The sequence below is a fragment of the Oenanthe melanoleuca genome, chromosome 21 (genome assembly GCF_029582105.1).
Source record: "Oenanthe melanoleuca isolate GR-GAL-2019-014 chromosome 21, OMel1.0, whole genome shotgun sequence".
Lineage (NCBI taxonomy): Eukaryota > Metazoa > Chordata > Aves > Passeriformes > Muscicapidae > Oenanthe > Oenanthe melanoleuca.
Genome location: NC_079354.1, coordinates 6,004,578 through 6,022,133, shown reverse-complemented (window position 1 = coordinate 6,022,133; position 17,556 = coordinate 6,004,578). Strand labels below are relative to the sequence as shown.

The window sequence follows — 17,556 nt, the reverse complement described above, 5'->3', positions numbered from 1 at the left end:
TTTAAACTAATTTTATAGATTATCCTTGGAATTTATTCCTCTTATTCCTACCCCCTCCCAACAAACCTTAAAAGCAGCAGAATTTCCAAAGCATGGAGAGAAATATTTAATGGAAAACCAAAGGAGAAAAAAATAAAACCTTTTATCCAAGGAATTTAATAAAAACATCAAATAAAGAGCAGGAAAAGAGACAGAAGGACAGCAATTCCTGTATTTACATTATATTAAGAATAAATTTAATCAAATAGAACATCTTAGATTTTCAGGAATTCTTTTCCAAAGTGGAGTTTTTCCCAGGAAAGATGGAAGCAGAGGAAAGATCAATTTTATTTGGGACAGAGATGTTTCCAGAGCTCACCCAAAGCCTGGAATCTCTCCCAGATCATTAGCAGCTCATTAACAGCATAATTAGCACAGAGCTCATTAATTTTAGCAGTGAATTAAGCAGCCATCAAACTCCATGGAATTCCCACTGCTCTGTCCAACAGATTAAATTCCCAAAAAACTTCCCAATTGTTTGGTTTTAGACAGACCTTTTTTTTTTTTTAAAAGCCATCATCTCCCATTCTCAGTGCAGATGTCAACAAAAAATGTCACTTTATATTACTTTAATTTTAATTAATGTTCTTTTAAGTTACTTTCTTTTATTAATTTAATTCCAAAAAGCTTTTCTGTAACATTTAAAATAAATTCCTCCCCACACTTACATGAAAAGAGGTGAAAACTTCCCAATAAACTTCAGGAAGTCAAGAAAAACACTGGAATTGAGTGTGGATATTCCCAGGAGATGAAACATTCCTTGGAACCATTAAAATTCCCCAAATCCAACTTTTCTTTGGGATCCCCAGGATCAGCAGCTGAAGGAAACAAGGGGATATTTTAGGATCCTCCCCAACCAGACGACAGGGAATTCCACCTGAATTCAACCCCACAAACCAGAGAGGAAGAAATTCAGGAATTCAGGAATTTCCATGATTTCTCCCAGTGTGAAAACCACTCCAAGGAGCTGCAGATCCCATGGAATTCCAACTGGATTCAACCCCACCAACCAGGGAGGAAGAAAACCAGAATCCAGGAATTTCTCCTGGCAGGAAAACCACTCCAAGGAGCTGCAGATCCCATGGAATTCCAACTGGATTCAACCCCACAAACCAAGGAGAAAAACCACCAGAATCCAGGAATTTCCATGATTTCTCCCAGTGGGAAAACCACTCCAAGGAGCTGCAGACCCCATGGAATTCCAACTGGATTCAACCCCACAAACCAAGGAGAAAAACCACCAGAATCCAGGAATTTCCATGATTTCTCCTGGCAGGAAAACCACTCCAAGGAGCTGCAGATCCCATGGAATTCCAACTGGATTCAACCCCACCAACCAGGGAGGAAGAAAACTAGAATCAAGGAATTTCCATGATTTCTCCCAGTGTGAAAACCACTCTAAGGAGCTGCAGATCCCATGGAATTCCAGCTGGATTCAACCCCACAAACCAAGGAGAAAAACCAGCAGAATCCAGGAATTTCCATGATTTCTCCCAGTGGGAAAACCTCTCCAAGGAGCTGCAGATTCCATGGAATTCCAACTGGATTCAACCCCACCAACCAGGGAGGAAGAAAACCAGAATCCAGGAATTTCCATGATTTCTCCCAGTGTGAAAACCACTCCAAGGAGCTGCAGGGACGGACGGAAAATCGGGAATGACCCCGGGCGAGGAGCGGCGACAGAATTCCCGCGGTTCGGAGCTCAGTCGTTTTTCCCTGGGATTTTTTTTTTTTGAGGGAGGGGGAGGAAAGAGAAAGTTCTGGAAAAGGAAGCTCAGAATTCCTCGTGGACATTCCGGGCGTAATCCATGAGTTTGCTGCCGGTGAAGTACTCGCTGTACTTGAGGATCTCCTCCAGCTCCAGGTGGTGGTTCTGGTTCTCGTCGGCCACGGCGATCATCTGCCGCGCCTCGTTCAGCGCGTTGTGCTCGTTCATGGGATCCATGTACTCCTGGGAAAACACGGAAAAACCTCCTCAGCCCGGCCCTGGGCGCTCCTCCAGGGATCCCCAGCTCACATCCCAGCCCTGAGCGGGGATAAAGATCTTTAACAAGGGTTTGAATGGCGTTTTCTCCCTGTTTTCCTTACAGAAATCCTAGATTTTTCAGTTCATTCCAAGGAATATTTCTGGAGTTTGGGCTGCAAATTAAACTCAGGATCAAATTCTAATTAAACAGGAAGACTTATCAATTTTCAGGACCTAAATTCTATTACTTTCTGCTTTTTTGGCTGTTCTCACAGAGATCCTGGATTTTTCAGCTCATTCCAAGAAATATTTCTGGAATTTGGACTGCAAATTAAATTTAGGATCAAATTCCTGTAAAAATTAACAATTATTAATTTACAGGACCTAAATTCTGCTTTTTTCCCTGTGTTCTCAACTTTTCCTATAGAAATCCAAGACTTTTTCAGTTCATTCCAAGGAGTATTTGTGGACTTTGGGCTTCAAATTAACCTCAGCATCAAATTCCAGTTAAAAATGATGAATTATCAATTTTCAGGACATAAACTCTATTATTTTTCCCACTTTCTTGGCTGTTCCTGCAGAATATTTTAAAATTAAATTACCATTAAATTAACATGAAACTAACATGAAATCTAAATGAAATTGAAATATTGCATTTTTAAATGAAATACTCATAAAAAATTGAGCTGTAACTCAATTTTTGGGAGTTTTAAAGCTGTACTTCAAATGAAAAGAAAATTAAATCTAATTTAAAAATAAATTAATTGAAATATTCAATTTTTTAATGATATACTTATAAAAATTGAGCTGTAATTCAAATATCTGGGGTTTTAATGCTGCACTTTAAATGAAATTTAAATGAAATTACCATGAAATTACAATTAAATAGAAACACTCAATTTTTTAATGAAACGCTTATAAAAAACTGAGCCGTAACTCAAATTTTTTTGTGTTTTAGAGCTGTAATTTGAAATAATTGGATGGAAAGGATGGGGAATTCACCTCCAGCTCCTCCATGGTGACAATCCCATCGTGGTTGGCATCGATGACCTCCTGGAATTCCTTCCTCCTGTCCCTCACCCAGTCGTCGTCGATGTCCTGAGCCTGCTGGTTCTCCACCGTGCCCACGGGCAAGGAGATGAATTCTGACAGGGTCAGCTTCTTATCCCCATCCTGGTCTGGGGAAAGAAACACCAAAAATTCAAATGGATTCCTTTAATTCCTGGAAAAATGGGAATTGCTTCCTGATCCACGCCAAAAAAAAGGGCAAAAATTTGAAATATGTTTAATTCATGTAAAAATGGGAAATTCGTCCTGATCCGTGAAAAATATTAAAACAAGTTTGCTTAATTCCCATGGAAAAGTACAAAAAATTAAAATAGATTTGCTTAATTTCTACAAAAAAAGCCCACAAGTTAAAACAGAATTGCATAATTTCCATAAAAATGGCAATTTCCTCCTGATCTGGGAAAAAAGCAAAATCTCCCAACACCCACATATAAATGGGAATCCCTGAATCCAATTTTCCAGAATCCAGGGATCCAATTCCCAGGAAATAATCCCTGGATAATTACCAGATCCCGGATGATCTCCTACACCATGAGGTGCAGCACCCACACAAAAATGGGAAATTCCACCACACTATTTCCTCCTGAAATCCACATAAAAATGGGAGCCCATGGATCCAATTCCTGGGAATCCCTGGATAATTACCCAGATCACAGATGATCTGCACCATGAAGTGCAGCACCCACACAAAAACGGGAACCCATGGATCCAATTCCTGGGAACCCATGGATCCAATTCCTGGGAATCCATGGACAGAATTCCCAGGAATCCCTGGACAATTACCCAGATCACAGATGATCTCCTGCACCATAAAGTGCAGCACTCACATAAAAACGGGAAACTCCACCAGAGTAATCCCTCCCAAAATCCACATAAAAACCGGAACCCACGGATCCAATTCCCAGGAAATAATCCCTGGATAATTACCCAGGTCTCGGATGATCTCCTGCACCATGAAGTGCAGCACCCACACAAAAACGGGAACCCATGGATCCAATTCCCAGGAATCCCTGGATCCAATTCCCAGAAATCCCTGGATAATTACCCAGGTCTTGGATGATCTTCTGCAACATGAAGTGCAGCACCCACACAAAAATGGGAACCCACGGATCCAATTCCCAGGAATCCCTAGACAGAATTCCCAGGAATCCCTGGACAGAATTTCCAGGAATCCCTACACAGAATTCCCAGGAATCCCAGATTACCCAGGTCTCGGATGATCTCCTGCACCATGAAGTGCAGCACCCACACAAAAACGGGAACCCATGGATCCAATTCCCAGAAATCCCTGGACAGAATTCCCAGAAATCCCTGGACAGAATTCCCAGGAATCCCTGGACAATTACCCAGATCACGGATGATCTCCTGCACCATGAAGTGCAGCACTCACACAAAAACGGGAACCCATGGATCCAATTCCCAGGAACCCATGGATCCAATTCCCAGAAATCCCTGGAGTTACCCAAATCCCAGATGATCTCCTGCACCATGAAGTGCAGCACCCACACAAAAACGGGAACCCATGGATCCAATTCCCAGGAACCCGTGGATCCAATTCCCAGGAATCCCAGGAATCAATCCCTGGACAGTTACCCAGGTCCCGGATGATCTCCTGCACCATGAAGTGCAGCACTCACACAAAAACGGGAACCCGTGGATCCAATTCCCAGGAACCCATGGATCCAATTCCCAGGAATCCCAGGAATCAATCCCAGATTACCCAGGTCCCGGATGATCTCCTGCACCATGAAGTGCAGCACCCACACAAAAACGGGAACCCGTGGATCCAATTCCCAGGAACCCATGGATCCAATTCCCTGGAATCAATCCCTGGACAGTTACCCAGGTCCCGGATGATCTCCTGCACCATGAAGTGCAGCATGCCGCGGCTGTGCTCGGGGTGCAGGAAGGACAGGAACTCCTGCTCGCTCAGCAGCAGGTCCGGGGGCGGATTGTCCGCCTGGTACCAGCGATCCTTCAGGTTGTCCAGCACTTCCTGCGCTGCAGGGACACGGCAGCGTTCAGGATTGCACTCAGCAGTTAGGATTGCACTCAGCATTTAGGATTGCACTCAGCATTTAGGATTGCACTCAGCATTTAGGATTGCACTCAGCATTTGGGATTGCACTCAGCGTTCAGGATTGCACTCAGCAGTTGGGATTGCACTCAGCGTTTGGGATTGCACTCAGCAGTTAGGATTGCACTCAGCATTTGGGATTGCACTCAGCGTTCAGGATTGCACTCAGCATTTAGGATTGCACTCAGCAGTTAGGATTGCACTCAGCATTTGGGATTGCACTCAGCAGTTAGGATTGCACTCAGCAGTTAGGATTGCACTCAGCATTTGGGATTGCACTCAGCATTTGGGATTGCACTCAGCATTTAGGATTGCACTCAGCGTTTAGGATTGCACTCAGCGTTTAGGATTGCACTCAGCGTTTAGGATTGCACTCAGCATTTGGGATTGCACTCAGCATTTAGGATTGCACTCAGCAGTTAGGATTGCACTCAGCAGTTAGGATTGCACTCAGCAGTTAGGATTGCACTCAGCAGTTAGGATTGCACTCAGCAGTTAGGATTGCACTCAGCAGTTAGGATTGCACTCAGCATTTAGGATTGCACTCAGCAGTTAGGATTGCACTCAGCGTTTGGGATTGCACTCAGCAGTTAGGATTGCACTCAGCATTTAGGATTGCACTCAGCAGTTAGGATTGCACTCAGCAGTTAGGACTGCACTCAGCGTTTAGGATTGCACTCAGCATTTAGGATTTCACTCAGCATTTGGGATTGCACTCAGCATTTGGGATTGCACTCAGCGTTCAGGATTGCACTCAGCAGTTAGGATTGCACTCAGCAGTTAGGATTGCACTCAGCATTTGGGATTGCACTCAGCAGTTAGGATTGCACTCAGCATTTGGGATTGCACTCAGCAGTTAGGATTGCACTCAGCAGTTAGGATTGCACTCAGCATTTGGGATTGCACTCAGCAGTTAGGATTGCACTCAGCAGTTAGGATTGCACTCAGCATTTGGGATTGCACTCAGCATTTAGGATTGCACTCAGCAGTTAGGATTGCACTCAGCATTTGGGATTGCACTCAGCATTTGGGATTGCACTCAGCATTTAGGATTGCACTCAGCAGTTAGGATTGCACTCAGCAGTTAGGATTGCACTCAGCAGTTAGGATTGCACTCAGCAGTTAGGATTGCACTCAGCATTTAGGATTGCACTCAGCGTTCAGGATTGCACTCAGCATTTAGGATTGCACTCAGCAGTTAGGATTGCACTCAGCAGTTAGGATTGCACTCAGCAGTTAGGATTGCACTCAGCGTTCAGGATTGCACTCAGCAGTTAGGATTGCACTCAGCAGTTAGGATTGCACTCAGCAGTTAGGATTGCACTCAGCAGTTGGGATTGCACTCAGCGTTCAGGATTGCACTCAGCGTTTAGGATTGCACTCAGCGTTTAGGATTGCACTCAGCGTTTAGGATTGCACTCAGCATTTGGGACTGCACTCAGCAGTTAGGATTGCACTCAGCATTTAGGATTGCACTCAGCATTTGGGATTGCACTCAGCATTTAGGATTGCACTCAGCATTTGGGATTGCACTCAGCAGTTAGGATTGCACTCAGCAGTTAGGATTGCACTCAGCATTTAGGATTGCACTCAGCATTTAGGATTTCACTCAGCACAGACCACCCCAAACACAGGGATTGCCCCAAGCCAGTTCTCAGCACCTGCCACAATCCCTTGTTATGATTTCAGTTGGCCAAGTTTTAGGAATTTAAAAAATTGCAACCAGATTTTAGGAATTTCAGTTGACACAATCCTTTTGTAGGGTTTTAGTTGTCCCAACCCATTTTAGGATTTAAATTGTCCCAATCCAATTTTTAGGAATTTCGATTGACATATTCACATTTAGGAATTTTGGTTGTCCCAACCCATTTTAGGATTTAAATTGACCCAATCCAATTTTTAAGACTTCAGTTGTCCCAATTCATTTTAGGATTTCAATTGTCCCAATTCAATTTTTAGGATTTCAGTTGTCCCATCCCATTTTAGGATTTAAATTGTCCCAATCCAATTTTTAGGAATTTCAATCGACCCAATCCACTTTTTAAGATTTAAATTGTCCCAATCCAATTTTCAGGAATTTCAATTGACCCAATCCATGTTTAGGAATTTCAGTTCTCCCAACCAGTTTTTAAAGGATTTCAGTTGTCCCAACCGATTCTTAAAATTTGTCACAATCAATTTTTAAGATTTAATTTGTCACAACCTCTTTATTTCAAACTCCCAGTTTTTTAATCAATGATGTTTTTAAGCCCAAACAAAGCAGATATTTATTCATCACAATATTTGATATTTTCACTGCAAGAAAAATTGAATTTGGGGCATAAGAACAGAAAAATCAGCACCAAAATCCCATGGAATTCTTTAATTTAATCTCACAATCCAATTATCTGGCAATATCCATCAATTAATTAAAATAAAATGTTGTTTATATTGTTTCTATTTATTACCACATAATGCATTATATTATTATATTTTATATATTAAACTACATTATATATTAATAAGTATCATTAATGATTATCATTACAATTATATATCACTATATATATATATATCACTAGTGATATTATATATCACTATATAAATATTTATATATTTATCACTATATTAATATTTATTACATAATTAATATTACATTTAACTGTTACACTTAAATATATTTAAAATATATTATATTATATTATAATATAATATAATATAATATAATATAATATTATATATTATATTATATTATATTATATTATATTATATTATATTATATTATATTATATTATATTATATTATATTATATTATATTATATTATATTGTATTATTAATTATATATTATATTATATTATATTATATTATATTATATTATATTATATTATATTATATTATATTATATTATATTATATTATATTATATTATATTATATTATATTATATTATATTATATTATATTTAATTTCTCAAATCCAAATTTCTGCAGAAAGCACCTTCAATTCCACACCCCCAGGTGTTTTTATTTAAAAAAAAACAACCCAAAAATCACTTTTACAGTGCTTGGAGGAGTAAAAAAAAACCCCTGAGGAAGTGGAGGATGAATAATTTGATTTTCCTAAAGAAGATTTTGGTGCTCAGGTGCAGAGTGGAGGTGCTGACTCAGCAGCTCAGAAGTTCCCAGGTGATTTCCCTGCACATTTTCTCAGCTTTTTTTATTTTTTCTGCATTTCTGTCATTTTTTAATCGCTGGAAAATGTCACCCAATCGATTCTGAAATGACTCATTCCTGCAGGGAAAGGGAAAGGTGCAGGGGGGGATTTTACAGGAAATTTAAATGGTTTTATAAAGGGGGGGAAATGGGGAAATTCCTATTAAAAATTGCAATTTTCATGGCAGATTCTGCTGAGGATCAATGAAGGGTTTGTATCTTCAGACTTCAATTTTTGGGGGGGATTGTAGAGGAAATTTAAAATTTTTTTGAAGGTGATTCTCCTTAAAAATTGTCATTTTCATGGCAGGTTTGGGTTAGAGAGAATGGAGGGTTTGTGTCTTTCAACTTCAGTTTTTGGGGGGGATTTTAGAGGAAATTTAAATTTCTTTAAGGGGGAAAATGGGAAGATTCCTCTTAAAAATTGTAATTTTCATTGCAGATTCTGGTCAGGATGAATGGAGGATTTCTGTCTTTGGACTTCAGTCTTTGAGGGGATTTTAGAGGAAATTTAAATATTTTTTGAAGGTGTTTTTCCTTAAAACTTGCAATTTTCATGGCAGATTCGGGTCAGGATGAATGAAGGGCTCAATTTTTGGGGGGATTTTAGAGGAAGTTTAAATATTTTTTGAATTACATTCCTCTAAAAAAAATTGCAATTTCCATGGGGGATTTGGGTTAGTATGGATGGAGAATTTGTGTTTTCTGACTTCAATTTTGGGGGATTTTAGAGGAAATTTAATTTTTTTTTTTTTTTAACAAGATTGCTCTTAAAATTGTCATTTTCACAAAATTTTTTCAAAAGGGGAAAACGGGAAGATTCCTTTTTAAAAAATTATCATTTTCACAACAAATTTGAGGTGGAAAAAAGGAAAATTTTTGTTTTATTATTTCAATTTTCCTCAAGCAGAACAACCCAAACATTTTGATTTTCACACCCATTTTTGCACTTACTTTCTTCATCTATTTTCAATTCCTCGTTGTTTTTGATTTTCTCTGCAATTTCCTTTTCGTTGAAGCCTTTGCTTGCCAAGAATTTAATTTTATATTCATCCCAAGACACGTGACCTGGAATTGAGAATATTTCAGCCTGAAATGATGAATTTTGGATTATTTAAAAATTAAGCAAATTTTACATTTTTAAAATTTTAGTTTCTAATTTTTTTATTTTTTTTTGTCTAGCATCACAATCTCACACTGAATTTTAGGAATGACAACATAAAATCTGTCACCTGATGAATTTTTGAGCTTTTTTTATTTACAAAATTTTTCTGAAAAATCCAATTTATTTCATTTTTTCCCACATTTTTATTTTTGAGCTTTTTTTATTTACAAAATTTTTCTAAAAAATCCAATTTATTTCATTTTTTCCCACATTTTTATTTCATCTTTCCCCACAAAAATCCAATTTTGGCATTGCCAACTCAAATTTTATCCCAAAAAATAAGTCCTGGATCCCAGAATTGATTTAAAAAGTGATTTTTGGAGAGGAAAAAAGTTGATTTTACCATCCCCATCAGGATCCACAGCTCTGAAATGCATTTTATTCTCCTCCACGGCCTCCTGGAAATGCTCATCTGTTTTTTCCATGATCCAACGTTGCATTTCCTTGGCACTGATTTTTTTATCATTATTTATATCCACCCTGAGGAGAAAAAATAAATAGAATTCTAATTCAGAGTTTAAGAGGGAAAAATCTGGTTTGTTTTCAGTTGAGAAATTGGTTTATTCGGCAAAAATTCAGAGAAAAAAATAATTTTTTTTGGACTCTCTGTGAGAAATAAGTGGCAGCTCGGCCTTGATTTCAGATTTAAATGTAAATAATTTAATTAATTTAATTAACTGTAGCAATATTTAGGTTATCACTCATTTAAAAACTTTATTTTTTAAATTAAATCATTTTTTGAGGGAATTTTTTCCCACAAATCATCCCAGATGGAATTTTGGGTCATCCCAAATTCTGAAAAATTTCTTCCAAACCTTGAATTCCCTCTCAATTTCTCTTTCCAAGCCCCTTTTTTTATAAATTTAATTGAATTTTTAATTTTTAACACATTTATAAATTTAAAAATTTTCCATGAGTTTTGTGCCAGGCTCTTGCTTTCCCAAGCAATTTCTTGGATTCAGAGCTGCAGAATTCCATTTTTTCCTGATTAAAATTCTCAGGAAAATCCAATCTGACCAATCCTTATTTCATTAAGAAATGAATTAAAAATTTACAGCTGAAAAAACCAAAAATCAATCAAATATTCTGTCACTTTGAGAGTTTTTTTGGAGCATAACATTAAATAATTATTCAAAATATCACTAAAAAATCAGATTTCATTTCATTTCCATTTCAAATTCTATTTAAAGCAGCTCAAACCCATTTTTTATAATTCAAAATATCATTAAAAATCAGATTTCATTTTGTTACCATTTCAAATTCTATTTAAAACTTCTCCAACACATTTTTATATTCAAAATATCACTAAAAATCAGATTTCATTTCATTGCCATCTCAAATTCTATTTAAAGCAGCTCCAACCCATTTTTTATAATTCAAAATATCATTAAAAATCAGATTTCATTTTGTTACCATTTCAAATTCTATTTAAAGAATCTTAAATCCACTCTTTGTCATTCAAAATATCACTTAAAAATCAGATTTAATTCTATTTTAAGAATCTCCAACTTATTTTTCATCATTTAGAATATCACAAAAAATCAGATTTCATTCCATTTCCATTTCAAATTCTATTTAAAGCAGCTCCAACCCATTTTTTATAATTCAAAATATCATTAAAAATCAGATTTCATTTTGTTACCATTTCAAATTCTATTTAAAACTTCTCCAACACATTTTTTATATTCAAAATATCACAAGAAATCAGATTTCATTTCATTTCCATCTCAAATTCTATTTAAAGCAGCTCAAACCCATTTTTTATAATACAAAATATCACTTAAAAATCAGATTTAATTTCCATTTCAAATTCTATTCAAAGAATCTCCAACTTATTTTTCATCATTTAGAATATCACAAAAAATCAGATTAATTTCATTTCCATCTCAAATTCTATTTAAAGCAGCTCCAACCCACTCTTTGTTCTATTAAAAACCCAAAACAAAAATAAAAAACCAGAATTGAAAATCCCCAGGCTGATCTGGGCTCTGTTATCTCTTGGCATCTCTGAGTTGTTATTATTGAAACTCAAATTATTCAAGATCTGATTTGCATTGAAATGTCAAAAATGTGAAAAAAAAAGAGACAAAAAAACCCCAAAAAATGCAGATTTCAGTTTAAATATCACAATTTACACTCAGGGGTTGGAGGGATAAAAAAAATCAGATTTAAAGAAGAATTTTCCACTCAATATTTCAAATTTGGGGTTTTTTTCTCAAATCACAGCTGTGAAAATTCCTCCTTCCAATCATTTTCCACTTCAAAATGAAGGAAAAAAAAGGAAGAAAATTTCATTTATTGCTGATTTAAATATTGAAGCACAAAGTGAGAGCTTGGAGGCAGGAAAAATGTGGATTTTGTAGGAAAACTGAATTTTTCTGATGGAAAACTGAATTTTTCTGATGGATAATAAACTAATTTCAGCCCAGTTTCTCTACTAAAAACCACAAAAAAATCAGATTTTTGGGGCTTCAATGACATTCCCACCCTCAAAAAAAGCTGATTTTTGATAGAAATAATTTCAAATAATTAAATCAAGATTTAAGCAAAATTGGAATTATTGGAATTATTTCAATCCCAGTTTTCCTGTGAAAATCATGGCTTGGGGAAGCTTTTCCAACTTTATTTTCAGGAATAAATGATAATACATAATGAATAATAACTAAAGTAATAAATAATAAGAAAATTAAATCAATAAGTAAAAATAAATAATAAATAAATCAATAAATTAAATAATAAGTAAAAATAAACAATACATCAATTAATAAATTAAGTAATAAAACAATAAATTAAATAATGGATACATTACATAATAATTCATGTTTTGAATTTAATTTATTTGTGATTTTTATTCAGCTTTTGTTGATTATAACCACAAATAATTCCAGAACATCTGGAAGTCTGGGATTAATTAGATTTTCCTGGGATTTCTCTCTAGAAATCAATTAAATTAAATTAAATTAAACCCTTTTTAATCTGATCCTCAGAGGGAATTTAAAATAAATCTTGGAATGGAACTGATCCCAAATCCAATTAATTTCCAATTAATAAGGAATTCTTTTATTACAGACAGGAAAAAAAAAAAAAAAAAATCAGAATTTGGGAATGGGAATTTCCTAACCAGGAGTTGGATGTTTCCAATTAATATCCAAGAATTGGGAAATCTTAATTATTTCATATTTTAGCAGTGAAGAGAAGGGTTTGAATAACAAAAAAATAACAAAGAATTTACTTTAAATTTACTTTAAATTTTATTAATTAAAAAATCCTGGTTTGGTTCTTTGCTTTGAGAATTCCAAAAACCTCCAATGCCAAAGTTATTATTGCTGATTTAAATTAAATTATTTGTTTTATTATTTATGATTAGTTTAATAATTACTTTATAATTTAATTATTAATTTATAATAATTTAATAATGAAAAGTTGGCACCAAATAAAGGTTTGAAAGCCTCAGTTTATCCCATTCTATTATTAATTAAGTAATTAATTAATTTTAATGACATGCATCTTCCACTCCAAAATGCAAATAAATCCAACTCTGCCACCTGGTGTCTGAAAAATGCCAATTTTGAAAATATCAATTAAAATTCCCAAATTTTGAAAATATTAATTCAAATTCCCAAATACAAAATTTCCCCATTTTGAAATAATAAAATTCCCAAATTTTGAAAACATTAATTGAAATTTCCAAATGTGGAAATATTCAAATTCCCAAATTTGGAATACTAATTAAAAACCCCATTTTTAAAATATGAATTCAAATCCCCCATTTTGAAATAATAAAATCCCCAATTTTTAAATACTAATTAAAATTCCCAAATTTTGGAAACATGAATTCATAGTCCCAAATTTGGAAATATAAAAATCTCCAAATTTGGAAATATTCAAATTTTGAAATATTAGCATTCCAAATTTTTGAAAACATTAATTCAAATCTCCTATTTCAAAATATTTAAAATCCCCAATTTTTAAATAGGAATTGAAATTCCCAAATTTTGGAAACATTTATTCAAACTCCCATATTTGGAAATATACGAATCCCCAAATTTGGAAATATGCAAATCCACAAATTTGGAAATATGCAAATTCCCAGATTTGGAAATATACAAATTCCCAAATTTGGAAATATGCAAATTTTGAAATATTAGCATTCCAAATTTTTCAAGCTATGAATTCAATTCTCCTAGTACAAAATACTAGAATCCCAATTTTCAAATACCAAAATCCCCAATTTTCAAATACCAAAATCCCCAATTTTCAAATACCAAATTCCCCAATTTTCATATACCAAAATCCCCAATTCTCAACCACTAAAATCCCAATTCTCAGCCACCAAAACCCCAATTTTCAAATACTAAAATCCCCAATTCTCAACCACTAAAATCCCAATTTTCAAATACCAAAATCCCAATTTTCAAATACCAAATTCCCCAATTTTCAACCACTAAAATCCCAATTTTCAAATAACAAAATCCCCAATTTTCAAATACCAAAACCCCCAATACTCAACCACTAAAATCCCAATTTTCAACTACCATAATCACCAATTTTCAAATAACAAAATCCCCAATTTTCAACCACTAAAATCCCAATTTTCAAATACCAAATTCCACCAATTCTCAACCACTAAAATCCCAATTTTCAAATACCAAAATCCCCAGTTTTCAACCATTAATTCCCCAGTTTTCAACCACTAAAATCCCAATTTTCAAATACCAAATTCCCCAATTCTCAACCACTAAAATCCCAATTTTCAAATACCAAATTCCCCAATTCTCAACCACTAAAATCCCAATTTTCAAATACCAAATTCCCCAGTTTTCAACCACTAAAATCCCAATTTTCAAATACGAATATCCCCAATTCTCAACCACTAAAATCCCCAATTCTCAACCACTAAAATCCCAATTTTCAAACACCAAAATCCCCAATTTTCAAATACCAAAATCCCCAATTCTCAACCACCAAAATCCCAATTTTCAAATACCAAAATCCCCATTTTCATATACCAAAATCCCCAATTTTCAAATACCAAAATCCACAATTTTCAACCACTAAAATCCCCAATTTTCAAATACCAAAATCCCCAATTCTCAACCACTAAAATCCCAATTCTCAGCCACCAAAACCCCAATTTTTAAATACTAAAATCCCAATTCTCAACCGCTAAAATCCCCAATTCTCAACCACCAAAATCCCCAATTTTCAAATACCAAAATCCCCATTTTCAACCACTGAAATCCCAATTCTCAACCACTAAAATCCCAATTTTCAAACACCAAAATCCCAATTTTCAAATACCAAAACCCCCAATTCTCAACCACCAAAATCCCAATTCTCAGCCACCAAAACCCCACTTTTCCAATACCAAAACCCCACTTTTCACCCCCTGAACCCCACTTTTCACCCCCCAAAACCCCACTTTTCACCCCCAAAACCCCACTTTTCACCCCCTGAACCCCACTTTTCACCCCCTGAACCCCACTTTTCACCCCCTAACCCCCATTTCCCCGCAGCCGAGCTCACTTGCTGAAGATGCCGCTGAGCTTGTCCCGGGTGCCGCTGGGCTGCTGGCGCCGCTCGAACTGCTCCCTGTCCCTGCCCAGGAACACCTCCTGGTGGAAATCCCGGTTCAGGTGCCCGTCCCGCTCCAGCTTCACCCCGTTCAGGTGGTCGGGGGGCACCAGCTCCTGCTCCTCCTTCTCCTTCAGCACGGAATTGTTGGCGGGTCTGGCTCGAACACCCGGCAGCAGGAGGATGAACAGCACGGAGCCCAGGCTGCAGAGGAGAGCCTGGCTCGACAGCATTTTTGTAATTTTTGTGCCTTTTTTGGGTTTGTTGTTGGAGTTGTTGTGGGTTAAGGGATCTGAAAGGAAAAAAAAAGGAGAAAAAATGAGAAGCAAGAGGTTGTTAATGAACTGCTAAAACTTATAATAACCTATACACAAAATTAATAAGTTATTGCATACACATATTCTATATATATAAAATATACTGTATGTTTATTTATATATACACAATTAACTTATATATATAAAATATACTGTATGTTTATTTATATATACACAATTAAATATATACCTAGACTTAAATATATGCTTATATATAATATACTGTATGTTTACTTATATATACACAATTAAATATATACCTACATAGACTTAAATATATGCTTATATATAATATATTGTATGTTTACTTATATATAAACAATTATATATATACTTACATAGACTTACATATATGTTTATATATAATATACTGTATGTTTACTTGTATATATACAATTAAAAATATACTTATATAGACTTACATATATGCTTATATATAATATACAATTAAAAATATACTTATATAGACTTACATATATGCTTATATATAATATACTGTATGTTTACTTGTATATATACAATTAAATATATATTTATATACTTATATACAATTATACAGTATGCTGTATATTTATATATATATACAATTAAATATATGCTTATAGACTTACATATGTACAATTATATACTTATACTGTATGTTTATTTATATATACAATTGCATATATATTTATGTATACTTACATATATATTATATATATAATATACTGTATGTTTCCTTGTCTATGTACAATAAATATATATTTATATACTTATATACAATTATACAGTATGCTGTATAGTTATATATATATACAATTAAATATATGCTTATAGACTTACATATGTACAATTATATACTTATAATGTATGTTTATTTATATATATACAATTGCATATATATTTATGTATGCTTATATATAATTATCTGTATGTTTATTTATATATACAATTACATATATACTTATGTATACTGACCTATATATATATATATGATATACTGTATGTTTATTTATATATATACAATTGCATATATACTTATATATACTTACATATATATAATTATCTGTATGTTTTATATATATATACAATTACTTACATACTTATATATACTTATAAACTATATATAATACACTATATATTTATTTACATATGTAGAATTATATATACTGTATACTTATATATATACACTTATATATACTTAACTATATATATAATACATTGTATATTTATTTACATATGTAGAATTACATATACTGTATACTTATATATATATATATATATATGTATATATATGTATATATGTATATATACTTATATATATACATATATACATACTTATGTACATATATACTTATATATATATTTGTACGCACAATTATATATAATATACTATATATTTACTTATATATGTACAATTATATATAGTGTACTGTATACTTATATATATACAATTATCCATATATATATATATACTTATGTACATGCAATTATATGTTATATACTTACTTATATATATATATATATAAAAGTATAAAAACCTCCACACAAGAAGAAATTCAGAGGAATCTACACAAAAATAGAGGAATTTTAGATGTCAGACATTTAAAAAGCCTGTTAAATAATTAATATATGGAATTAATGCATTAGTTTTCACTCTGCAGAGGACTTGGGATGGGAACATCCTTGAAAATGAGGAAAAAGCCACGGGTGGATCGCAGAGACCCCAACACAAACGTTCTCTGGAAACAAATGAAAGTGTTTTTGGAGAGGGAGGATTGAGGGAAATCCGGTCACACCCAAGAGAAAGCGGAGCTGGAAACACCCGAAAGCAGCGGCGGGGCGGAGCTGCCACAGAGCCATAAAGTCCCGATATCCTGCCCTGGAAGTGACCCACCGGGATCATCCCGCCCAATTCCAGGGGCAAAAATAAACTAAAAAAAAAAAAAATAATAATCCCAAATCCAGCAGAGAGCGCGCGAAGGAAGCCAAACCCCTGCGAGCCCCGCGGGCTGCGGGAGGAGCCGGCCGCACTCACCGGAGCCGCCGCGGGGCCGCGGCCGCTGCCCCAGCGCCGCGGGAGCCTCAGCCCGGCCCGGCCGCCCCTCACGGCCGCTGGCGGAGCCGCGGCGCTGCTGCGCGGGCGGAGACGGAAGTGTCGTCACGCCGCCTCACGGGGCG

The 17,556-nt window shown here is 34.9% G+C and overlaps 1 protein-coding gene across 1 annotated transcript; it reads right to left on the bottom strand.

Moving 5' to 3' along the window:
- Positions 1-140: 140 nt before the first annotated feature.
- Positions 141-17,513, bottom strand: SDF4 (stromal cell derived factor 4). The gene is made up of 7 exons (XM_056508122.1): positions 17,414-17,513; positions 15,032-15,371; positions 9,849-9,985; positions 9,295-9,408; positions 4,916-5,074; positions 3,008-3,183; positions 141-1,990 (listed from the first exon to the last, which is right to left on the bottom strand). The coding sequence occupies exons 2-7, from the start codon at positions 15,310-15,312 to the stop codon at positions 1,814-1,816; spliced, it is 1,044 nt and encodes a 347-aa protein (XP_056364097.1). The 5' UTR covers positions 15,313-15,371; positions 17,414-17,513; the 3' UTR covers positions 141-1,813.
- Positions 17,514-17,556: the final 43 nt, after the last annotated feature.